Raw genomic sequence first — 26,804 nt, 5'->3', positions numbered from 1 at the left:
ACCAGCATTTTTTTTTTGTTGTGGGGGGGGGGGGGGTATCTGCTAGGTATATTCACCCTCTCTATTTGTTTTGGATAACATTGTTAACTATACAGAAAGTGGCAGAGTCTAACATTTTACAGTTGTCACCAGACAGCATGGGATATGTTTATTGTTATCTTTAACTTACGCTTTGCTTGTTGCATTTTATTCCTTAGACTCCAACTCAAACAAAAAAACAAGCAGATGAAGAACACTCACCCACCAGTTGGATATTGGCAGATATGTGCAAAATTATTACTTGAATACAAAAGCTGTATGCCTATTAGATCTCTTGACAATGAGACATTGGTAGACACTTCCATGCATTTTTCTCCTATTTTCAGTTTCTATTAAGCCCTGTAAAGATAAGACTCCGTTTTTTTAGAAGTGCATACCTCCTCCACACGCTTTAGAACATTGAGACCAACTTTTAAGAGCCCATTCATAAGAGTCCATTTCCTCCAAAAGTACATTATTGTTTCCGATCATTGGTAAGAGATCTTCATGAATTATATATTTATATGTTAGGCTGCTTTTCGGTTCATCTTCTTGTGGCACAACCTGCAATGCAACAGAATAAAGCACTGATTTGATAGACTACCAAGAATTTGCATAACAAATATAAAGGAGACAAATAACACTAATTATTATGTATCATATGGAGCAGATCACAATAACTTTACTGCTAATTGCTAAAGAGAAATGTGTTTTAATATTTCGAGATTGAATTGTAATTACATAAGCAAAGAGAATTTCAGCATATCTTTTTTGATAACTTGAATACTGAGTTTTTTCTTAAACAATCAATCAAGCATTATGAAATTTTCTGACTTTTTTTGTAAATTGATTAAAGTGAGTTTTGATTCACTGCTAAAAGCAACTTTGCTCTTTTTATAGTCCTCTTAAATACACCTGTCATTACTCTTAGCAATCTTAAAAAAGTTTGGATAAGATGTGCTGTACCCAGAGTTAGATTATATTCTTAATTTGAAGGTAAGTGGCTATTGCAGGCCAATGACTCTGGTAAAGCAGCTCCCCAAAATGAAAGGACCTCAAAAGACACATTGGTTCAATACAGAAACAACAATAGCGCCACATCAAAGGTTTAGGGGTCCAAGAGTATTTCATAATTGAAGTCCAAAGGTATCAAGCGAACATATCTGGGGGCTATAACATTCCCTCTTCATCTGGCCTTTAATGAGACTTTAATGCTGGTAAGAAAAAAGTTGTACATTTCTATGGGTTAATAGGAGGTAAATCAACTTGGGAGTTGGCTGGTTTAACCTTTAGATATGTGCTTCAACAGGTGGTTGGATGAGACATTCTTAAAAAGAGGTCAGTAATGGCAGTCTCTGTGTTTCTGTCAGGAAAGGTTCACTTAGGGGTCTATTCACAAAGCTTCTGAAGGGGGCGGGAGCCAGCCGTAAGATCACGGCTGGCTCCGCCCAGCTGTCAGAAGCAGGCTGTCGGCCGGCCGATGGCCGGCCGCTCGGCCAGCTTCGGCTTTCAGCAGGGCTCAGCCGAGCCGAGGCATATGCTATTGTGAATAGCCCGTACAGCACCCCCTCAGGTTCTCCTGAACCCAAGGGGTCCTGGGGCCGAAGCTAGCCGAAGGATCAGCCGAAGCTACGGCCAGATCCTTCGGCAGCTTTGTGAATAGACCCCTTAGAGTCCAAATGGATGTCAATCTTTCCTCATATTTTCCATTATATAATATGAAATTATTGTAGAACTCGGCAAGTAATGTGTGACTTGTAATGGGCTTTCTACTGGGTGGAACTCTAAATAATAAAATCAGTTATAAAAAATATTCAGTTCATACCCAAAAGAGAATTTGATATATTTTACTGTTTACGTCCACATAAAATAAGTATGTGTATAAGCAAATACATTAAATATGAATGGCCTAAATATCTAGTATCTATGACTTGTAGAAAATAAAGTGAAAATGTATAAATAGAATATAGTTTACCTTGACATACATACATCTATTTTTCTGCTAAAAAGAATGAAGATATTGATTCAGCTGTATGAAATCATTTGTGGTCAAGAGCTACTTTGATGCTCTTTTTACGGCACAAATGATTAGCAGAATATTGGATTTTTTCTTAGTCTACTGGCTAAGTTAAAGCAGATTTGCCGCAGGCACCTACACATAGGAAGGACAATGTCTATACATTGCAAGCAAATGCAGGGCAGAATGTCCTTTGCAGGTCAGCTTCCATACCTATTTTAAAAGGAAATTAATGCTTTTCTGTAACATTCGGAAGCATAAAAGTAAACGCAGAATATGACAGTAACAAAACAAACAAAAAAAATACACCACAGTTAGGGATTAATGTAAAGTTACAAATAAAAAAGAATTAAATTTTTTTTTAAAGTCCCCCCATACATACACGCATGCAAACAGGCGTCGGGTGCTCATACGTGTGAAAACGACGATTTCGCCCATTACGCCGCACATGTTACATATCGCTGCGAACGTCGGAATGAGAGCAATAATTGTAGGGCTATCAATCACTGATAACACTAAACTGATGAGGGGCGCTGTAAAGCTTTCTCGCACAGGGCGCCTAAAGGCCTAAGGCTGGCCCTGAATAGTTATAAAGTTATTGTCTGTATCTTCTAGCCCACTATAGGCAGACAAAAGAAGGTAAATGATGACTATCTGAGACACAGCACATATGGTAATTCACAGGGATTCAATGCAGTTAGTAATTCCATATTTCAAGTAATATGCCTTTACATCTTCACCTCTACTTTACTCACATTGCCCAGTTGCCATCTCATTTACTTTAAAGCAGCTTGACTGAATTAGGGGATGTACTTGTACTTGTACTTGGGCCTGAAAAAGTGGCATCGGGACATCCCTACTGAATAGTGTTATCCATCAAATGCAGATTAAAAAGTTAGAAAACTGGGATAATTATCTTGTATAAATACATTTTAAAATACATTTTCTCAAAGATAATTTATGTAGATGTCAATTGGAATATAAGCAATATTCCAAATGTTAAATTAGGTTTTCTTACTTAAGAGACACAATCTTTATGCTCATTCTGTGAGTGCAAATCTATGTGCGGGAAAACAGCTCCAGGTGACCCAGAATATGGCCTGGGTATCTAGGCTTTGATGGTTTTCACGGTAAAGGTTTCAGAAAAGCTTTTGTGTAGGACAGGAGACTGGATGCTGACTATTTTGGGCTCTGAGTCCTGGCCAGTGAAAGTGAGGGTGAACTCTCTGGCCAGCACTCTTGCCAAGGTTTCACTTGGCTGGGGTGAAGCCCTGAAATCACAAAGGTCTGTGGACTCTCGCTGTGGGTCTGACATAGCTTTATGCATTTGTATGTTGCTAAGCCATCACAGTGCATATACCCTTGCTGCCTGTGTTTTCTCTGGAGAACAATAAGCTACCCTTTATACTCACTTGATGCTTGATAGCATCTTGATACTTACAAAAGTCATCTGATTTTGCTAGGATTAAAAAATGATTATCTTAATGAGATTCAAAGAATGAAAGATGTCATTCCTGTCATAAGGGCACGCACAATAAGTACTTTAGGAAATGGCTACATTGGAATAAGTTCTCCTCTACCTCTGAATACAAGATTCTGCTACATGAGTGAAATTATGCTCATTGGTGCGGTCCTGTTTCTTTGTTTCTCTTCTCTGGATTGGACAAACTTGATGGGAATGCCCTCTTACCTTCTTTACAGTTTTCTCTGTGTCTAACTTGTGTCTTGGCTTCATTTCATTCTCTGCTTTTTTCTTACTTTTTCTATACTGTACCTTTACTTTCTTTTGTGCTCTTCCTCTGCTGCCTTTTCTACCCCTTTTTTACTGGCTTTACTTGCCTTCTTTATAAAAATGGTTCTGTTTATATAATGGCTGCTCCTTAGAATAGTGAGCATTGTTTTTTAAGAATTAACTTTGTGGTGTCGAGGGGAGTGTGTGGAGTGACCCATGGCACCCTCTAGAGCATCCTAGCATTGGATTACATACAATTTTATACTTGGAAGATGTACCTTGTTATGACTGAATATCTGTTTCATGATCTTTTTTGTGCACTGTTTTTCCTCTTTTATAATCTATTTTTTAATAAATCTGTATAAAGAAACAGGATCTATATTCATGGAATGTGGTTCATAGCTTACCAAAATCACTATAGGCTCAGTAAGTGGACCAGTAGTTTTCACACTTTTCTTGCCTTCTTCAATGGTGTACTCCCACTCTAGCCCCATTTCTAAAAAGGTCCTTGATTTGCTGTCCTTGCCCTTAATATTCAACATAAAGTTTCCACTGACTTGGTTTTTAATAGCTGTAAACAAAAGGGCACAACATAAAACATTAATTCCATAATAAGATGAAATTCACATATTGCTGCTTGAAATCAATGTGCAGAAGAACATATTTCCTTGACTAGAATTTATACATTTCAAAGCTAAACATCTAAACTCCCTCCCACATCAGCATAGGCTTCTCACTGAAAGTCTCTGGTTCAGGTCTAGTGACTTCACAACTGAGACACGAAAAGAGTTTCCGATAGTAAATCAAAATTACAGTATGAATTTGGTATCACATTTAGGGTTTCTTTACACAGCTGTTTACAGCTTTGCATCTCAAATCACATTTCTGGAAAAGAAAATCTGCGGACAGAAAAGCGAGACATGGCATGCAGAGTGGCGTGGTAGTATATTAGTTCTCACTGCATGAAATGGATTAAAGAAAAGCTTCAGCTGCTGTTTCAGCTGCTGTTTTAGGTGAGCACTCTATTCACAGAAGATTCCTTCATTCACAGAGCACTACTGTTCTCCGTGCATGCACTCCTCTGCATGATGGCTGTAGGCCCTTTTTTACTTCTTTTCAAAAACATGACGGGGAGGAGACTGGGCTGTGGTTTGCTGTCTGAACCTTGCCTTGGTGCCTGTGCTTATGTTTATATCTTCTACTAACTGAAAAATCAGCAAATGATTAAAAAAAAGGAAAAAAACTTGGTTTAGGAAGAGAAGTTATTCTTCATTACATAGGCAAAGTTGTTAAGCCTGAAGTGAACATGAAAATATAAAATGTTATTACCTCTTGAGGTATTAATGTAAAATAAAAGCAACTGAGTTTTACTTACTTACATGATACATCTTTTCCTCTTTGTTTTATGACTCTATTCACTCTATTTGGCACTGTTTTATCTATAAATCTGCATGGTTTCAGATTAAACTGTATCCTAATGCTGCATCTGTTATGTTGTTCATGAGTGATAAAACAAACATCCATAGAGAACCAAGGGTGTAGTCATTGGCAGGGTATAGCTTGCATTCTCACTGTGGCATTGGTGCATATAAAAGGCTCTAGAGGAAAACAGGGGTATAGGCAGGCAGGAATGTGAAATCTTGCTACATCAGGAAAGAGTGGGTGGCCATCATTATTCCATTCCATGTTTTGAGCCTGGCTAAGAGACCCAGGTGTCTGAATATAGGTGGGGCTCTCAGTGTTTTGGGGGAGTGTCACTGATGGAATGGAATTGTGTTTTTTGTTTAATGTACCGCTGCAAGAGAAGATTGTAAATAATGACCGTGGATAAGAAACTGACACTTGCCTGTGCATTCACCTTTGTTTTCCCGACGTCTGGTGAAAAGGTGTGCATAGATTGATAACCCTTCCATTTTACCCTTGTGACTAGACACTAAATCCTTACAGTGATCACATTTTAATGTGCCCAAGGTCCCAATGAACAAATCCAGTGCTTTGTAGCCATGATCATTTACCATTCCAATTGCAACTTTAACCATCCCCACTTCCTTTCAACTCATCCAACCCACAGCACTTTAGAAAACACACGCTTGGTGGGAGAAGCATGATGTTCAACCAATCATTTTGTGAAGTACCATTTTCTCAAGCATTAAATGTTCCACATGTTTAAACTACTTCAGTTATACATGTTCCTATGCATTTCTTTAGCTAAAAACGTTACTTAAAAAGATAATTTTTTGATATTCTCTGAAAGTTTTGCTTTTTAGAATGCTCTTACCAAAACTGCTAGATGATCCTTCTGTTTCTTCTATTTGGATGTGCCTGGCTCCTGCTTGGATCTCAAACATCTTTAAAACACCAGCTGTAATGACAAATAAAATCATCTGTGATTTTTAATTGGCTAAATAAGGGAATGCATACAATCACAATGTAGTCATTCCCTTCAATTTTGACTTGCTCCCTCGTCTAGTGTTACAGTTCAGTAAGGCAAAATAATTATTAATAACATAACGACAACAGAATTGTTCAGTAATATTTAACCACTTATTTAATATTTAACCATATTTAACCAAAAGAGAATTATGGGGAGAGTGAAATAAACTCATCAACATAGTTAGAGCTGACATGTGACATTGCTGCTGTCACACGTCAGCTTAATTAATCGTGAACTGACTGATCACATACCGCTGATCGCTCAGTTCATGATCTCCCTGCAGAGAGCGATGAGTGTCAGTCACTGCTTTCCGCATGGATCCCCCCTCTAGAGAGGCAGAGCCAGCTGTTAAACAGATAGCGGGGTGGATCCCGACAATATTGTCTTGATCTTTCCCGGCTGCGGCGCGGTCCTGCACTGTCAGCATATAGTGGGCAATAGCCCGCTATATCCCGAGTTTTGGGTCACAGGAGGACATTAGTAAATGTCCTCCTGTGACCCTAAAGAGAACCACGCACAAAAAAAGGTTATTTTAAGACATATTAAACTGTATCTGCTTTGGTTCACAGAAGGGAAGGAAAACATTTATCAACTCTTCTCCATCAAAAATGTTATTTGTATTAAATTTACCGAGATACACATAATATGTACAATGGGAATCACACATACTGTATATCAATATAGTCATCATCTTTATTGATAAAAGGCTATTTGTTCCTTAAAATGCATTTACACTTAAGAATAAAAATGCAATATATTGGCAGCCTACCACTCTTTAAATGTGGCGGCCGTATTTTATTTTTCAGGTTTTTGTTTTCTTAATTTTCACCTGGTGATCCCGCCATTAACATAATTCCTGTCCTAAAGTGGTAATGTTCATTTTCTTTCTTGTGTCTATGGAGGATCTGCAAAAAATAAATCAAGGCAACTGGACTTGCTGTATTTTTCTCCAGTTGCCTTGACATATTTTTTACAGATATACCATGACCTGGATGAATGAGAACATTCACAGACATATGGAGGATCAGCAATGTCTCACCTCCCTAACATAGGGCGGTGTTCTGTAGTTCACAATGCTGATAATACTGCTAGTGATATCCCGGCAGAGTACTCAGGACAGCACTGGATGTTTGGCAGGATCAATGAGTGAAGTAAATGGCAACTGCACAAATCAATACATAACAAGCTTTAAAGTAAGGTGGATGGAAAAAAACATGGAAAAGCTTTACACCATGCAAAACACAAACATTTCTCAGCACACTTACCAGCTAGCCTGAAAAAAAATGAAAAAAAATACACTCTCACAACTTGCAATAACAACCGAGGTTTTAGTTGCACAACTTTTGCAAAATATGTGGAAGCCACACTGCCTCCTGAAGGTAGTAGCGTGGTGTGTAGTGTGGCTCTAACTCTAATCTATGAGAGCCTCCATCTTTAAGCATATATAGCAAAGGACAATTGGGTGCAGGTACGCCTGGTTGTAGCCCATTTTACATACACTTTAAATTGACCAGTGATTTCCTCAAATCTGGTACTTTTGTGTAATCTTATTTTATAACAGCTAGCTGTGCCTTTGTTCCATTGTACAGATAATGTGCTCTACTCAGAATACATTTCAAAGCAGGATTGTTTGATTAAATCTCAATGGGAAACAGATTACTGTATCTCTTGAGAACAGAAACAAGGCAAGATCAGTAGCATTATGGGAAGAATGAAACTTTAGGATTGAAAGATGATGATCTCCTGTTATTTAATCATCCTTAGACTCCAATAAACGAATTACTTTTTTGGATGCAGACACTTGTAAAGGCTCTTTAAGATAACTTAACCCTGTCCTGTTGGTTTGCATGGAAGAATCTAACTACTGTTGTGTTAGCAGTACTGGATACAATTTGCTGTTAAATACTTTATGAAGTATTTTAAACCATACAAGTTTTATTTCACATGGCTCGGTAAACCACATTGTAATGTAAAAATGTGGTGGTCAATATATCTTGCTGAGTCATGTTCCAGGAAATAACTTTGAAGCAGACAGTGAACCCTGACATACAGTGTACACTAATGCAGTGGTTTCTACCACTGTGGGAAGTGTTGTGTAGGCACTGGTCTAAGATGTGCTATTCATTACTTTTGGGACTAAGGAACATAAACGGGTTGGGGATCTCAATTGGGACTAAGGAACATAAACGGGGTTGGGGATCCCAATGCACTCACTGAGCAAACATCTTTGAAACCATAGTTACTAAACCAAGCTCAGATTCCATGTCATCACCTTTTAGCCTTCCCGAACTATCCTATTGTCTGCCAAGTCTGGAAAAATATACTGTAATAACCACAAACTCACTATGGTCTGAAGCCGGCTCATCATGAACATGTACATAGAGGTGCTACTAGACTGAGAGTATACAATTAACCAGGATTGCAAGCATCCTATATTCCTACTTCAGGCAACTGCACATGATTATTAAGAAGCTCGTATCATACCCTGCAGTCTCCTCTTCTGCACATACTACCCGCTGCCCTACCCTTTAGTCTCTTCTCCTGCATATACTGCCCACTGTAATACCTTCTGCCGTTCTCTTCTGCACTTACTGCCTCCTGTTTTGCCTTCCAGACTCCTCTCCTACACACATTGCCCACTACCATACCCTTCAGACTCCTCTCCTGCACATACTGCTCGCTAAGAGAGTTCTTTAGCATTGGTCTGTTCTTTAGCACTTGGCCTGTTCTGCAAGATGCTCTGTTTTTGTAGTATGTGCTAAAAAAATAAAGGAAAACTTGGAATATTTTTGTTATTCTACAATAAAATAAAATCTGGTAAGTAAAGCATTCCTGTCTGATCTGTAGAATGGATAAATACAAATTCTTAGAATGCTTACTACCATTGGGTAGAGGGTACTACTAGGTGTGCTACTCAGAGAGGCTGATTTACTAACAAAATTAGAAATTAGAAATCTTCAATCTAGTTATTGAGTGAAGAATCAATACAATTATACAATCATGTGAAAAGAAAATTCCTGTTAATTTCATCTGAACATGGTTATTCAATGTCAACACAGGTATAATTTGAGTGAAGATTGTCAACTCCTTCAGTTTGTGGCCATATCATATTACAGTTAAGTGGTCCTCAAAGATTCTACTCCAGAGTATGCAAGCCTTGATTAGCGGATGCATTTAGTTACTGGTAAAGGTCATGATCATGTCTGATAAAGGCAATGGTAAACTGATTAGTTGCTTTAGGATATAGGGCATAATCAGGGCTCCCGCAGGGCTGCATTATATGCTTTTGTCTGCAAATGGGGACATTTTGAAGCAATATGAATGACTCTCAATAGGACCTACCATGTCAAAAGAAAAGTAAAGCAGGATCAATTCAGTCTTATTACAGAAATATGCAGACTTGAGATAAAGCATGCTTCAAATGGAAGTCAAATGCAGGTCATCTACATAATCTCCTGGATCCCTACAAATAGTAAAAGCCTGGGCAGCTGACTTTATCTAACTTTAAGTAACTGTGGTGAACATGCATTGAGATGCTATACCAATGTTTTCCTGTCAGAATTCAAAAGAAACATTGGGGATTCCTTGATCAACATGCTCATAGCGCTCATTCAGCCTGTCGGTTGATAAACAAAAATAGAGCAGTGTAAGGCCAGCTTAAGACCACGCCATATAATCATGTAAATGTCCTAATCTCCCTTCTCACAAAATGTGATTTCTTGATGGGTAACTCAATTGCATTCTGATCAGACCTGGATGGCTTACACTGCACAGTATTCAATGAATATAATGATACAGATATTTAAACTTTAGGTATATATGTGCATACCGTTTTTACTGGTGTTTGCTATGCTTTGCTGCACTCCAACTCGAAAACAGATCCTGTAAGCATCCATACATCTTGTATTTACTATCATCCAGTATAAATCACACATGCTGAACATCTGGACTTTACTGGAGTTCATCAGCTGCATGTGGCATCTGGAAGCATCATTTGTAGTCTGTAACTTCTGTGCTTTTAAAGAAAACTCGATCTTTGTGTAACTGATTAGATTTATTTCTGCTAAACGTAAATTAAAATCTTAAGAGCAGAATGCATTTCTTCACATGAACCATACAACTCCATGCTTACCATGACTTGGCAGCATTTGAGTTACACTCCGTCAAATTTGCAGTTCCAGGGGTGAGGCCGTGAAAGAATTTAGGGCTAGCTACAGCTGGAGTATACCCAAACAATATCCACACTTATTCTTTCCCCCCTTAAAAAAGCAGATTTCTATACAGGAACATGTTCATATGTATGCCTCTTTCTGCTTTTTCAGAGGTGTGAACAGACAACGATTACTGCAACCCCTTAATATGACCCACTCCAGAAAGTACAAAGCACTCTGCTCTGGATCACCTCCCTGTCATTGTGATTACACTTATCTGACACAAAGAAACCTGCCAGGATAGAAGTATGAACATGCCACTGTAGAGCATTGAACAAACATGGCCTGAGGATATCTTCTTAAACCCTACTTAAATACTTATTGATCAATATCCTGGAACTAGAGTAAGCCTAATAGATGTCCCAACACTTTACATGCTTGATCCAGGTCAGCATTTCACCAACTAGTGAAGAAATTATGAGCTCAAGAGCCCTGCGGTATGCAGCAAGTCAGTGCTGTTCTGACACTTCTGTCCTAACAGGTTATTATAAGCAAACTCTTTAAAAGAGTTACTGAGTTAGGTAAGCTTAGGTAAGGGATGTCCTTTAGTAAAGGCATATCACAGGATCAGAAAGATGGCAAAGGAGTAGGGTGTGTTAAATCCATGAAGTGCTCATGTTGGGCGTTCAACCATTGTTTCTTAAGCTCTTCTGAATCAAAGCACACTATACACAGGGCCCGCATTTGGGGTGTGCAAGCTGTGGGGCCGCACAGGGTGCCATGACAACAGACGTGCAACACAGATCGCTATGACATAAGCTGCAGGCAGGGACAGATTCCCCACGAGGCCATGGCCTCTGGGTGGCAGGGAGTAGAGGGGCGGCACAGCCTGCAGCTTCTCCATGGATCCCCCACTGCTCTCCCCCACCTGTATGGGCAGAGGCAGCGGGGATCTGGGGAGAAATGGAGTGCTGAAGCCGGCGCTGATCACTCCAATGTTTGTAAATAACTGTAGACACATGCTTTACATCACTTCCTGTTCATTCATGAGTTTTTGAATGGGTAGAAGCAGCTCAGTACAGAGGCTTCTATGCATTCATAACAGGAAATATTTACTACCTCCAGCTTGTGAATGAATGGGAAGCCTCTGTACTGAGTGCTTTCCATTCATTCAGTGCTGAAGCTGCAGAAAAGGAGATTGAGGACTCTGGGGTCTATTCACCAAGCTGCCTTTTTACAGCAGCAGAGCCGCCGGACAATAGGAAACTATTGGGCGGAGCTAGCTGTCACTGCTAGCTCCGCACAATCGTTTTCTATTTACTTTTTTTTACTTTTTTCACTCTTTTTCTGTTCTGCTCGGTCCCTCTGAGGGATCGAGCAGAACAGCCAGGCCGAATGCCGCTCAGCGGTATTCGGCTACTCACTCACTGCTGTTCGGCATCTTCCGACCCGAAGCCACACGAAGCAAGCCGATGTACGGCTGATTTCAGCCGATGTACGGCTGAAATCAGCCGTACCAGCCTGAAGTGAATAGCCGAACAGTGTTCGGCTCACTTCACTTCAGATCGGTCATTCACTTGGCTGCCCTCGGCAGCTTAGTGAATAGACCCCTCTATGTCCTCATTTTCAATAGTCCACCATGCACTTTGTACTAGTAAACAGTATGCACTATTTAACATGTAGTCTAGGTTTTGTGTTTTGTTTTTACTTTTCTAGATGCACTTACTTGAAAAAAGGGTCTGCATGACATCCTGACATTTTATTTTTATAGGCTCTATTGTAGTTTGACGTTAATTGTTTACCACTGGTTTGCCTTCTGTTGTTTTATTTATTAAGAATACTTATATTGTGCTTAGAAGTGAAATACCTTTGAATAAAAGTTTACTTTTTTATCATACTTTTTCATCTGTTTCTTTGGGGCTTAACAAAATGGGATGCTTTAAATGGTGTGAGAATTGGAGAAATGGGTGTGGCCACTGAGGGTGTGTGGTTACTGAGTGGTGTGGTCACTGAAGGGCACTGGAAAGCTTTCTTGCATAGGCCATGTTTACACCATTTTCCTGAGCAGATCTGGACCAGATTTGTAACGTGGTGCATTGCGTTTAGACGTGTTTTTGACGCGTTTGTGATGCGTTCCAGTGCGTTCCGGATATGTTTTTTTTTCTAGCTTAAAATGGACTTTCAAGTGCAGTCCTGTGCATTCCAGTGTGTTTCAGTACATTTCCATGCATTTTTGATGCGTTTACATGCATTCAAGACCTGATGCAGCATTTTTTTTGCCCGCACCGGAATGAACTACACTGGTGTGAACAGAGCCCAGAAATAGTATAGGAATACATTGGGATGCATTTCAGGTGCGGACAAAAACTGTTCTGGCCTGGACATGATCTGGACATGGTGTGAACAATAATCCCGGCCCTGACTTTGCATGTACACTATTGTACACCAAGTAGATACAAATAGTTATGTTTCAAACATTGCCTGCTGTATGCTCTACAGAGACATATTGGAGCAATAAAGACTACACAGTGGAATTAAGAATGAATAGCCTTAAATATAGAGTAGATGATGCACCTTAGCATGCCACTAAGTGAATTAACTTGTCTTAATTGGCTCATTGACAATGTGCAAAGTGTGAAACTAGATAAAAAATGTCTTTGGCAAACCTATTCAGGTGGAACAAGGATTCATTTTTGGAAATGGGGATAGTGATACACAGGAACTGGATGATAAGCACCATGTAGATTTACTTACGGGACTGCTTTGCCGATTTAGCTAATGTTCCTTTCACAGTTCGACAATGTGAGTTATCTCCTCCGCAAACCCCACACTTATCATCTTCTTTCAGGGAGCCAATTTCCTTGTCACATCCGATATGCTATAATAGAAAGAAACAACACAGGCACATTAAACTTTTAGAAACTCTTTTGAATTCAGAGAACTGAACAGACAGTCAGTGTAAAGCTATCTTTTATTAGTAAAGTCAATATTAATTTCCAGTTCATACTAACTTTCCTAACTGCATTCAAAGAAAGACATACATTGGATTCAGGGCCGGACTTACCGACAAGGCCACCGAGAGGCCCGGCCTCAGAGCGGCAGGGAGCAGAGGGGCGGCATAGGTTTGAAGTCTCCCAACGCCCGGAACGTGGAGTTCCGGGCGTTGGGCGGTAATTTGTTTTCTACATTTAGCATTGCGGAACCTGGCCTTGGGGCAGCAGGGAGAGTAAATCCGGTCCTGATTGGATTGAAATGATCATAATGATGACAGTATGTTACCAAAAAAACATAAATGATAAGCAGCTGACTGGTGCATGGGCAACAAAGTTGGGCAAACAAAGCTTTACTGAAAATATTTAGATAATTCCCCAACATTCTGTTTTAACACATAAAAAAGTGGGTCACAGAGATAGCTCCTTTATTGCAATCCTGTCAGAATAATTTTTTTGTATAGGTTACTGCCCATAATTAAGCAATACTTATATTAATATCAGGATACTGGACTGAGTATAGGAATGTAAATGGAAAGATTCCCTGTCCAGTAAAGCTAGTTCTCATTAACGCAATTGTTTGACATGCTAAAAATGTGGCCTGTACATATTCATGTACAGTGGTGAACAATCAACATCTGACTAATTTAATCACATACATATGCAGCCCATTTACCTGTGCTGTTGGCACATAGGTGACTGTCCAAATCACTGTCCAAGTTTACATGTATAGTTCAAACATACATTGCCCTCCTTTGACTAAGAAGACCACTCTGTTTCTGGGGAGGTACAAAACTGTTCTGCACCTGCAGATACATCTGCAGATACACAAACTTACACAAACTGTATCTGCAGATACACAAACTTACTGCTCTATAGGGATCAATATTTCCATAAAATGAAAATACAGCTAATGGCTAAAATGTAAGAATATTTGTTAGCAAAACTGAATGCCATCTAAACACTTATTTTAGCTTTGGATATAGTGGGGAAGGCTTAGAACCTCGGTGAGGATTTTAGTTCTGTTTGTGGCCCCGGAGGGGACATTCTCCCTTACTTTATGTGAGTTCAGAGAGACGGTAAATAAGGTGGTATCTCTCCAACATTGTTAGCAATGTCTCTCATCTCCCATGTGGTCCTAACAAAGTGCATAAAGGGAAATCTTCCAACAGGGACACAGGCAGCAGTTAAAAACCTGCCAGGGGTTCTGACAAAAAGGTTTGGCTGGAGTTTCGCAGATTGTGATGTCACTACTCCTCGCTCAGTACAGCGCAGTACCAGCACCCAGATGATCACTGTAAAGCAATGTAGTAGCTCAAATGTGATGCAAGGCAATTCATTTCACACCTGTGTGGTGAGGTTGGTTTGTATATATGAGTTCTGCATGATAAACCAAGATGATCATGAACACTTTAGATAAATACACTCAGCCATGTAATGGACTGTCAGGAAATAGGAATCTTCTTAGTATTTTTTCTTTCACAGTAAAGATCTTTATTTATTAAAAACAATTATTAACATCCAGAGAAGAAGTAGATGACCACTTTCAAATGTCTGTAAGCAGGACAAGGTTATCCAAGCAGATATTTCCTGCAAATTGTCAATTTTCTTTTTAAAGTAGATAAATATTTAACCAGCCTTTCTCAACCAAGGCGCAACATCATCCTGGAAGTCATCCCAATCTCTGCCATGGTGCTGTGGGGGACATGTTATATAGGGGGACTGAGGCCTTTGATGTGAAGGGGGCTTCTGATGTGAATAGGGGATTTTCATGTGAAAGGCTCTGGTATGGATTTAGGATAAGGGTCTGGTATGGATTTAAAGGGGGCCACACATTGGTGTTTACATTTACGTTTTTACATTTTAGATTGGGGTGCCTCGAGATTTTGTTTAACTTTAAAGGGTGCCATGACTGAAAAAAGTTTGAGAAAACTGTATTAAACAATGTACTGTATCTAGTTTTATTAGGTGATCTTACTCATGTTCTTCCGTACTGAATCAGTGTAAGTGTATAACTGCATCCGTATACAACTACTTATTATTGTTTGGTGCAAAAGGTATTAGACATTTTGTAAGGTGTGAACATTTACTTTGACTTATCTATGATGTATAACCAGAAAATGACCAACAACTGATTCCATACCACCATAATTACTTTACAAGAGGGTAAACCATTGTACAGCTTAATCAGTGCACTCTGTATGTATCTGAATGTAAAAGATGGTATATCACAAAGCTGGCATGTGTGTCTTTCCTTTTTTCATTAGCCTTTTGCTAAGATTACTGGTTGTTCTGTGAATGTGTACATACTTTGCTTAGTGGGCTCTGATATGCGCTTTTATTTTCCCTTTACTACAGTATGGCAGGGGAGATCGGCCATATTGGATGCTTGGCAGCCAAGCATTGGAAGTCACCCATGCCAGTCCCTTCCACTGGGAAGTAAATTTACAAACTTCTAGATCAATATGGTTATTAGGTGTGGGATAGAACTTATGGAAATTCAATATAAAAATACAGATTTAGTTTTAGTACCTATTAACATATACAGCGGCAGATACCATGGTTCTCATAAGAGGCCTAGTTAAAAACATCACAGTGTACAACTGATGGATTCCTGCTGCATCTTGCAGCTTAAACTGTGTAAGTGGTTGAGATACAGCAGATACTATTTTATAAAATTCCTTAGTGTTGGTAAATTGTACTGTTCTTGCACTCTTAGCAAGACATAAGAAATAAAATCAAAATATTATGTTACTCTTAACAAATTTGGAACAGGAAATAAAAAGCTATTTGCTAAATTTGTTGCCAGAATAAAGGCATCTGATAAGGATCCGTGTTGTTCTCCTTTGTTTTTGATTCTAAATACATGAGAATTGTAAGATCAATAAGATGTAAAACTGTGTCAAACTGTAAACTTTTAACTCTGGGCTGAATTTGATGTCACTGGAAATAGATTATTCAGGTATAGGTACCTGAATTTGACTAAGTATCAGCTTCTTGCAGAGCAGCACTTAGACTGGAAGAGGTAAGAGCAGTACTGGGAGCCAATTAGGTGTACTCCCTGAAAATCTGCTGACAAATAACATGTTGATAGGAGAAGAAAGGAGAGTGAGCAGACAGATGGCACTCTCCTTATGCTCCTTTTCTGTCCAATCAGCAGGCTGGGTTTGAGAGAAGACACTACTCTATCCCTACTACAGTGTATAATTGTAACAGAGAAAATGGTGTCATCCAACTGGCTGTGCTGTCTAAATTAGATGAATAGTAATACAAATCCTTTGTCAGATAGAACAGCTCTTTTATATGTACAGTATTGTATCTGTATATTTAGTTGTTTGAAATTCAGGTTTAAACTAGAAAGGCAGTTAGGTTGATTAACTAAACTTTGTAAAATGAATGTTTACTGATCTTAGTAAATAAGATGAAGCTGAGTTCGCTTCAGTCATCCATCATCCAAATGTAATTTACTTACTCATGACTGGGTAAACAAATTGCACACAGCTTTGCTTTATTGACTAAGCTCAGTTAACATGCACTTTGCAAAAAAGGCATTGGCTCCTTCCTTAGTAAATCAACCCCAATGTGCCTGACCAAATAGCCAGTTCTGGTCAAGCTGGCTACACTGTGATTTGTTTTGTAACTGGGCAAAGCAGCTGCCAGTAACCAGCAGCCAGAAGTGGTGATGTCATAAGGTTTAGATTACTGGATTACATACCAGCTACAGGTATGGGTTTCTTATTATGGCAAGAAAAACATTTTATGGGAAGCTGTTATGCGTAATATTATTTTTTAAATGAAGTGGTTTATTAAAATTAAAAAGATGGTACTTGAAGCTTATTCAAAGGTTTACAATTTACTTTATGATTATAAAGAAAGATGACAGTGTGGTGAATATTATGAACTGTCTAAGATAGCCTTTGTGTTGAAGGAAATAGACTTCAGACAAAGAAGAAGTGTTGGGTGAGCCCAATGTTAATGAAGCTTAAATGTATATAATAATATTTCACGTCAGAAGGTAGCATTCATTAACGTGCCTATAACAATGTTTCTGTGCAGTTAAAAGAGACAATATTATCTTGACCTAGGACAATCCCAAATTTGTGAAAGACTATATGAATGGTTGAAAAAGCATTCTGTGTGAGCAGTAGTATGACATTACCAAATTAATTATTATGTGTTCTAGATCTAAGCACTTACCAGGCATTCTCCTCTGGCACAGACACTGTATGGATCTTTATAGCTACATCGAGTGCCATCGTGAACCACCTGATTCATGAATACAACATCTCCTGTTTCCTTTGACTGGCATATGAGTTCACACTTCTGAGCATCTGCAATTAAAACAAGACCGTGTTAAAGCTTTATTGATCAGCTAAAAGTGGAAATACTACCTAATTTAAGATTGAGTGATCTGACAATAAACTGCCTACATCTGTTCACTGGTCTTATATCCAGAGAAGTTATGCAAACTATCATTGCTGTCTCCAAATCCTGCCTGAAATAATCACATGTTGCGCTATATCCTATGATTACAAATTAATTCCTTAACACTAATATGTTTGAGAAGAGACTTATTTAGTATGTATAATAACATTTATGATTACCCTAGTGGTACTCAATGCAGGAGATACTAAAGCATTTTAAAAGTGACCCATACGTTTTTAGCACCACAATTTCATGGTATGAATTGGCACAGAGGAAAATGAGTACACAGGTGTTAGTAAATTATCATAATAATGTGATATTTAACATTTTTGATATTAAGATTGAAGTACAGTTGGGCTTAGAATGTAGCTGAAACCAAAGTGTTTTTTCATTTTAGTAGGGAAAGGTTAAACCCCTGTCAGTTTTCCTGCCATTTGTGCCCTACTGTAGAGATTTCCCTGGACTTCCTGTCCTATAGGCACAAGAGAAAGTGAAAAGAAATCTCAAAAATATATCCAAAGTAAGGAAATATGCCCTCTGGGACTTTTGTCCTTGGGACAACAGTCCAAGTATATTTTTGCGATAGGTTACAGGTTAGGATTCATTTTTAGGGAACAGTTTAAGCGTAAAGGGGAAGTTTAAGGGTATGGGTTAATTAGGAAGGATAGTATTAAGTGTAAGGATACGTTTTAGCAATATGTGATAGTTAGGGGACCATGGATTGTTATGGTGAAACTCACACTTGATTTGAGTCTGAACTGATGTTTACTAAGAGACACTGGTACATGTGAGCATTACACAATAATCAGGGTTTCTCTGAATAGATATGTCTGTTCAAACAGAACTTCGAAGTGATCTCACCATCATGATGCTCATAAGGAAGCCAAGTGTGCTTGGTGTTCTGGTAAGTATAGTATGAGTTACGCTGTGAACATTGCTGAGCACGGAAATCTTCAAACGGTCCTCTGCATTCTTCATTGTTACACATCTGATATTCATAGGTGGGACCAGGACAATCTCGACCACCATATGCAGGACTGCAGAATATAACATAAAGGCAACAATGTGTTCACATTTTTACCATCCCAAACACAAAGACCACAACTTAAAATTAAAGCATCAGCAATACTTTCATACTTTCACTATACATGAAGAAAAATTTGAATATTGAAGCCGAATATTCTATCTTTACAAGTTGTTAGCAGCACTACTTCACAATGTTCAATAAAATGTGTTTCTAATCTTTTTTTCTAAATATGCATATATGCAGATACTGTATATACATTTCCTGTTTTTTTTTTCTAAATATACATAAGATTATATTATTATAAAGGAATTATATTACGCCTACAGTTTGTGCAACGCTTTACTATAGAAGGAAGACATTACAGTTACAATAGAATACAAAACAAGATGGGTAGGAGGGCCCTGCTGTAAGAGCAGCACATACTGTATATATACTTCCTGTTTACAAATCTTTTCTGGCTGGTCTTAATGTTTTTTTTAAAGCTAAAAATGTTTGTTTATTTTTTTTATAGAGTGATGAGGGATTAGAAAATCTGTCAGGTTTTTACTACTTTTCCTGATGTTTAACTTTCTTTCTTTTTCTCTTGATGACCACCAAAAATTTTAGTTATCACAAAACAGGAATAGAGGGTAAGGCTGGCCATACATTTCTCTATTTTTATAATGAATACAAAATAGAGCATAGAGCATATTCCTCAACACTACGAGACTTGCTCAAGCAGTGATGTTGAAACTAGAAGTGTGCTATCCAAACTGAATGGTGCCTTCCAGCCTGAGTAGTGCCTAAGCTGAATCTGACTATTACTGCGCAAGCACAATGAAGGAATGCAGTGACTTAAACATCGCTCAAGCTGAGACAATGATGCAGTGCTCCTCCAGGAACCTGACAACGCTGGGGGGGGGGAGAAGCCAGCTGGTTTACGGTTCTGCAGCATTGATATACCATTGCTGGGACTGGGGCCACTAGCAACTATAAGGCAAGATCACTAGGTAATTCAATACTTCTAAAGAAGGATAATAAAAAGATCATAGTTTAGTTGGGCAATGATTATGATAACCTTGTGACACAGACGTTTTTATTTTTGCCTGGACAAAAACTTTAAGATATGCGTTACAAGATTTATTTGCCATTACAAAACTAAATGAAGATCCAGCCAAGGTTCTGTGTATTTCTAAATGATTACATTAAAATAAAATAAAAAATGTGACATGGTTCCCTACTGTAAACGACCACATAAATCTTTATCACATCCTCTTCTATAAAATGGCATGACAATTTTCTAGTTGATGTCTCTACTGTAGTGTTTTACAATAGCAGCTAAATAGTGACAGCAATAAAATACTGGAGTACTAACTGCAGATCTTTGTTAATAATATTTTGCCCATCATCACATTCTACATTCACATAAAGTATTTTATTTAAAGGTCTCTTATGTTTTAGGCACATCTACAAACATGTCTTGCCAATGCTCAATTGTCTTAAAGTATAAACCGCTAAATCTTATGATGATGTACAGCAGAAATAAATGAGAGGGGTATCGAGAAAAAGAAGAAAAAACATCTGAGAAAGTAGAAGCAGTTGAAACAGCAAATGATGGCTTTGAGCTATATTAACATTTGCCTTCAATAAATCCAAACTTCTGAAAATTTATTGTTTTGCTATATTTCTTGTGCCAAGTCTGTGTTTATGTAATCTGAAAAAACGGTGGGGAAAGAACAAAAAGAGCATACAGATGTGACTATATGGAGAAGCAAGAACCACCAGAAGCATAACATATGTTTACATTTTGGGGAACTGGAATTTGAAGGAATACAGGGCACGAGTTAGCATTCTGATCTTTACGGTCGTCTACATTTAAACTTATTAAACATTGCATAGTACCATAGTAACTAATAATTATGGCATCTCCAATAGTCACCAAATACTGTCTCACGTCTTAATTGTTTTTCCTCCTTGGCAGCTAAAGAACATGTCTTAAAATTGCTACAGTAACCTGTTTGACTATACCTGCAGAAATTGCCCACGGTATGACTCAAGACAAATGGTATGTGTAAAAGAAATACACAGCATCATACTGCCTGATGAACATATAAACACGCCAATGGCAAATACTACATTTTTTCAAGCAATGCATAATTTTGTGGTCTGTTACTGCTATAGCTCTGGTGTGATGTAACGCTGTGAAAATAAATAGAGGGGGGTGACAGAATGGCTTAAACATTTTGAACTGTGATTTTATTTGACAATGAGAGCTTTCAAAACTCCAAGAGTCATTATGGATTATATAAGAGCCTTGGCTATATAGAAATCATTTTTGACTTGCTTTTCTATGCAGCATTATGTAACAGTCTGTTGACATGCACTAAAAGAAAGACAAACTGAGAATGAACAGGGTGCAAAATATCCGGTCATCACTTTAACTCACACACTATTGGCTGACCTCTGTGTGACTTACTTCTCTCAGAAAATGCAGTCATTTTCTGTATCCTCCCCCTCCTCTCACTATGACAGTATACCATGTTATCATTGTTGGATGTAAAACTGGCTAAATATGGAGCAAGGGAACAACAGATGTAGACATCTGTGTTAATCGTGATAAAACAGCTCTATTCCTTCAAACACTAAACTCTGTCTGGAACATCAACTTTTTATCTTCTGTAAGTATTTTTATATTTTACTCACAAACCTGTACTATTTTTAAAGGGTAACACTGAGCTGCATTTTTATTGCATGTTTATGTTTTATTGTAATATTTCCAGCAAGCAAACGTGGAGACTGATAATGAAAAGTGTGCTTTTCATTAACACTACAAAATATCACACACATGGGGGTTAATTTACGGAAGGCAAATTAGCACTTTGCAGGGGAAGTCTCCCCTAGGTTAGTGAATATGGTGACATTTCACTTAGCAAAGAATACCCAGTTATGTACCCAATCTAGGAAAATAGTATTTTTGCTTGAACATAATTGGGTGATAGAAGTCAGCAGAGCTTCACCTCATTTGCTAAACTAAGGGAAAACTTCCCTTGCAAAGTGAACAATCTGTTTAGCTTTAGTAAATCAACCCCACTGACTCAACAAAAAAAGTTAACCACCTAGACATACAGTCTAAAAGCCACATATTTGCTACTGAACTTCTAAATATCACAAGCCTGCTTACTAAGACCACAGTATGAAGTTTAAAATTCAATATGGCAACTCAGCACCATGATACTAAGATATAATACTATGATAGATAAAATGAAATAAAATTGCAAGCTGTTGTGCCCTGATAATGTAAGATTTATCAGTCCTTATAGAACAGCTATGTACAGCATTACACTAAAATGACTGTTAGCTGCTATCAAACATTGTAAAATGAAGTATGTTTCACATACATAACTGAGAAAATAACATCTAAGCAATGCATCCTTCGTGTTAGTTACCTAGCAGTACTTAAATTATATGCTCGGCATTTCATTTTCCAAATTAGAATCCAAAGTAGAAGATAATGTGACCGCCCTTACAAAAGGCCTTTGTGATAAATGACTAGATTACCATGGTGCCTGATAGTTATTTGGTTATTTACAAATTGCCATGGTTAATGATGATGTTTGCTTGGAATTTCATTGTAGAGCTACAGTAATTTTTTAAGTTACCATGATAGCCTTATACATTATCCATTGTTGGGGTGTTTGACCATAAATCAAGTCAATTATAATTAAGGTAGAACAGTGTAAATACGTCTGATGCTAAAATGGTACTGCACATGGGTCACTTTGGTAAACTCCAGCTGTACATGATGATGTGCGAGATACACTATTTCTTTAAGTTCACACCTACACATACTGTCATGTACTGGAATTGTGCCGAAGCTAGCTGAAGGATCGGCCGAAGCTACGGCCAGATCCTTCGGCAGCTTTGTGAATAGACCCCAATATGTTCGCAGAACATCTCTGCATCTCTGTACATCATCGCTGGTTTTATCTGGCTGAGACTATACAGGAAAACAGTTCCATGTGTTTACTGGAAACCAAAATAATAAAAAACAGGAGCTTTACGTAGCAAGTGGTAGAAATTATAGACCTAAATACAAGATAGACATATGTAATCTATGTATTCACCTGTTATCAACATTGCAACCCATAAATGTGCGTCATCTGCCATGTTTGTTGAGTAGGCAATCAAAAGAGCAGAGATGTCCACAAAGCACACTAATGCGTTGGAAACAATCAGGTTGTAGTTTGCTATATCTGGTTCAGTGAGAAATTATTGTTGATTGGTTGTCAAATGTGACTGCACTTTGCTTGCTGCAATATTGAACTAATCTGGCTTACATTGCCACAGCAATAAGATATCACTGTTGTCAGGATCCAAACACAGATTGTTCTGTGCCTGGTTGTGTCACTAACTACTGAGCCACCTGAAGTCCTGGATAGCACCCTGCTGGATCTCTTGATCAATCCTCATAGATACCCAGTTTCTTGAACGTTGAACTCCCCTAGACTATTTTATTTAAGCCATGCCACTGCATTTCCTGTTTGCAAGATTATTGTGTTTATGCCATAATTTTGTTCTTTGTTACTACTACTTCACTACATCCTTCTTTACTCTTACTGGTGTACCGACCCTTGGCTGCCTGTTCATCGACCACACATTATTTCCATATCAAACCTGATACCTTTGGCTACCAACTTAAGCTTGATTTCTGACTATACTCCCATATTGCTTATGCTATTTGTGTCTGGAACCCAGCCTGTTTAAAATTACAAACTAGTCTATTGTTTCAGCTACTAAACTCTGAGCCTCATCCCCATTTGTGACCACTGTATTGTTTAGCTATATTATACTTACGGTGGATTATTACATTGTCTGCTACGGGAGCGCACTCCTCCTCCACAGGTGCGGGAACAGGAACCAAACCGTGACCATGAACCCCACCCGCCATCTTGACTATATGACTGTTCTGGTGTCTTCCAAATGCAATGTCCTTTAAAGCACCACTGAAGATAATAAACAAATGCAACAATATCAGCAAGACATAAATATAGTGTGTCAGTTTAATATTCTATAATGTTAGGTGCAGTGGCGGACCTAAGGAACAAAGTGCCCCAAACCACCACCACCGCCCCCGCTCAGAAGCCCATTGCACCTGCTGCACTGGCAGTAGGTCCACACCTGGATCTCTATATACATAGTGATAGTGGGGAGTATAGCACACAGTAATCTCTATATACACACTGATCTCTTCATACCCAGTGGGGAGTATAGCAAACGCTGATGTCTATTTACATAGTGGGGAGTATAGTACACAATGATCTTTATATACATACTGATCTCTATATACACGGTGGGGAGTATAGCACACAGTGATCTCTACATACACACTGATCTCTACATACACAGTGGGGCGTATAGCACACAGTGATCTCTACATACACACACTGATCTCTATATACACAGTCAGAAGTATAGCATACACCGATCTCTATATACACTGATCTATATATACATTGATCCATATATACACGAAAATCTCTATGTACACAGGAATCTCTGAGCGGTGTCAGTTCTGATTGGCCCCCCATACAGTCCGGATTCTATATTCACCTGCTCTCCTCCGTCTGCCTCCCCCATCGCCAGCTCTCCTCCAGTTGTCTCAGCGCCCCCGCACTGCTTGCCCTGGGCTCTCCCCTCTCCCGCTGTCTGTTTCTAGGGATGTAGCCCAGAGTCCCAGTGCGAACCCCAGGTACTCTGCACTGCCCCACCAATGCCCACCAGTGCCTGGGTCCCCCATAGCCTTGGACCCTGGTGCAACCACAATGGCTGCACCTCATTAGGTGCCCAATAAAACATTACTATGTACTTTTGGACAGAGTGCACTAACGGTCAAACTGTTTCATTTTTTCTGCATGTCTTGAGTGATTTAAGTTTTCCACAAAGCTGTATATGCAGGGACAAAAGGATGGCATGTAGCCTCCAGGCCAACAAATGGCATCATTGAGTTATATAAATCTAAAATGAATGTGCTAGTCTAAACATTGGTTCTTTCAGGAGACTTGTTACTCTGAAGGTTATGTGCTACCTGATTACACACATAAGTGCTAAAGTCTGCAAGTTATAAAAACACTGCTCATTGTTCTTTTACATCAGTCATGCAATGGAGGAGATCAGCAAAGGGCAAATAAAAAGAAGAACATTCATAATAAACTACAAAAACATATCCCTTTAATATTTTATTCAACTGTTGCTATTCTTGGGAAATAAGTGTACACATTATTTGAATTATATCAAAAGTCTAAAAACTCTGCAAGAAACTTTAATGAACTGGAGTATTCAATATCTGCAACATAAATTGGTTAATCCTCTAATAAGAAATTCTGTACCTTGCCAGGAGAACATTCAGTTCCATCAAGAGGGGGGCCCTTCTTCGTTTTGCAGAAATAAGGATTGTCTGGGTGGCTGCACCACAGCTGCTTGCAAGGGTCAAAAGTCCTAAACTGTGAGAACAAACACTCGGAGTATGACTATCCATGAGCAGCATTCAGTACATTTAATTAGTAAAAAATTCAGGATTCAAATGTACATGGGAAGTAGCCAACTCGTAAAGCAAACAAACATATTTGTTGATATCACAGAAGGAAAAAAAATGTCTTCATAATAAGTTATGGAAAACACTAACACCCAGGCAGTATGGTAATATCTTGTTCTTAAATAAATTACATGTTCTTTGCTTCTAAAACATTGCATGTTAACCTACAGAATATCATTGCTAGATATGAAACATGCCCTTTTTGCTGTATGCATGCCCATGCTGTATAGCCAATTAATATTAATGGGATACAAAGAGAGAACTTCCATTACATCTTGCAAAGGTGGACATTAAAGGTCAGCAAGCATTCTTCTTAAATCAGAATCTGGTCATAGACACCAGAGGGCATTTATACATGAAAGCAGGATCCACCCCTCCTCAGGAATTTGTGCTGGCCATTAGACATGTGCGATTCGTTTCGTTCCGAATCGAAAATTCGGACGAATTTCCGGAAATTCGGACATTCGGATGTATCCGAATTACAGATATAACGAATGCAAACGAATCCGAATTTCCGTTTCCGAAATTCGGTAGCGGTAGTTCGTTCGAACGTTCGTTTCGTTCGTTGCAGCAAAGTGACATTTGAGAAGGAGAAAAACATTTCCCCCCTCAAAAGTCACTTTGCTGCAAACGAGCGAACGAATGAACGAAACGAATAAGAAACGAAACCGAAACGAACGTTCGACCGAACTACCGCTACCGAATTTCGTCCGAATCCGAATTCCGAATCCGAATTGACTTTCACACCCGAATCCCAAAAAACGAAATAACACAAATCCGGATTTAAAACGAAACGAAACAAATTTTTTGGCAGTGCACATGTCTACTGGCCATTGGATTCTGAAAAGCAAATGGTCACTTTGGTTGTCCCTTTGTGTTTTTGCCTATGGAGCAGGGCAGGGAACGCAGACACTTCTTCGGCCAGCTTTTCAGTCAAAAATACAACAAATCAAGAAGGTTTTCTAACCTCTTCGATTGCTGTTCTCCCAATGAGCCTCAGCTGGCGGTGTCTGTGGGTAGATATTAAACTGTCACCCAGCCAAAAGCAGCCACATTATTTAATATCTACAGGCTCCTTATCACAGGACTTAGAAGTCTTACTATCACAGTTATCACTGTAAAAAGTGTCCCCATTGGAAGATGTATCTTCTACTCCTGTTATGGTGACAGCTGTAAAACTTAAAGTGTATTTCCACTTTTGCAAAATGGGAACACCTATTTTAAATTTGTTACATGTTCCCATTCACATAGCATAAGCTACAAAAATAAAAAAAAAATCTTCTTGCAGTTTAAATTGCTTCTACTTGGATTAGGGTTATAGGGGCAAGCAAATTCTTCTTGCTTCTATTTCTTTGAATTGTTAGGTGGGGCTGTCAGGAGTGAGAGGTCTTGTTCATTGAGAGGTGGCTTGTCCATTTTATGTTAATGAAACTTATAAG

The 26,804-nt window shown here is 38.7% G+C and overlaps 1 protein-coding gene across 1 annotated transcript in view; it reads right to left on the bottom strand.

Annotated features, from left to right (window-relative positions):
- ADAMTS14 (ADAM metallopeptidase with thrombospondin type 1 motif 14) overlaps positions 1 to 26,804 on the bottom strand; it is a 127,202-nt gene that overhangs the window by 12,087 nt on the left and 88,311 nt on the right. The window contains exons 10-17 of the mRNA XM_018564906.1: positions 25,160 to 25,273; positions 23,628 to 23,776; positions 18,629 to 18,804; positions 17,540 to 17,673; positions 13,107 to 13,230; positions 6,046 to 6,129; positions 4,175 to 4,338; positions 417 to 582 (exon numbers count right to left, since the gene is read on the bottom strand). Coding sequence (XP_018420408.1) covers positions 417 to 582; positions 4,175 to 4,338; positions 6,046 to 6,129; positions 13,107 to 13,230; positions 17,540 to 17,673; positions 18,629 to 18,804; positions 23,628 to 23,776; positions 25,160 to 25,273 — 1,111 coding nt within the window. The remainder of the gene's footprint in view (positions 1 to 416; positions 583 to 4,174; positions 4,339 to 6,045; positions 6,130 to 13,106; positions 13,231 to 17,539; positions 17,674 to 18,628; positions 18,805 to 23,627; positions 23,777 to 25,159; positions 25,274 to 26,804) is intronic.

This window comes from Nanorana parkeri, unplaced genomic scaffold (genome assembly GCF_000935625.1).
Source record: "Nanorana parkeri isolate BGI_ZX_2015 unplaced genomic scaffold, ASM93562v1 scaffold793, whole genome shotgun sequence".
NCBI classification, from domain to species: domain Eukaryota; kingdom Metazoa; phylum Chordata; class Amphibia; order Anura; family Dicroglossidae; genus Nanorana; species Nanorana parkeri.
The sequence above is the reverse complement of the archived record's forward strand: the minus strand, read 5'-3'. Positions and strand labels throughout refer to the sequence as shown.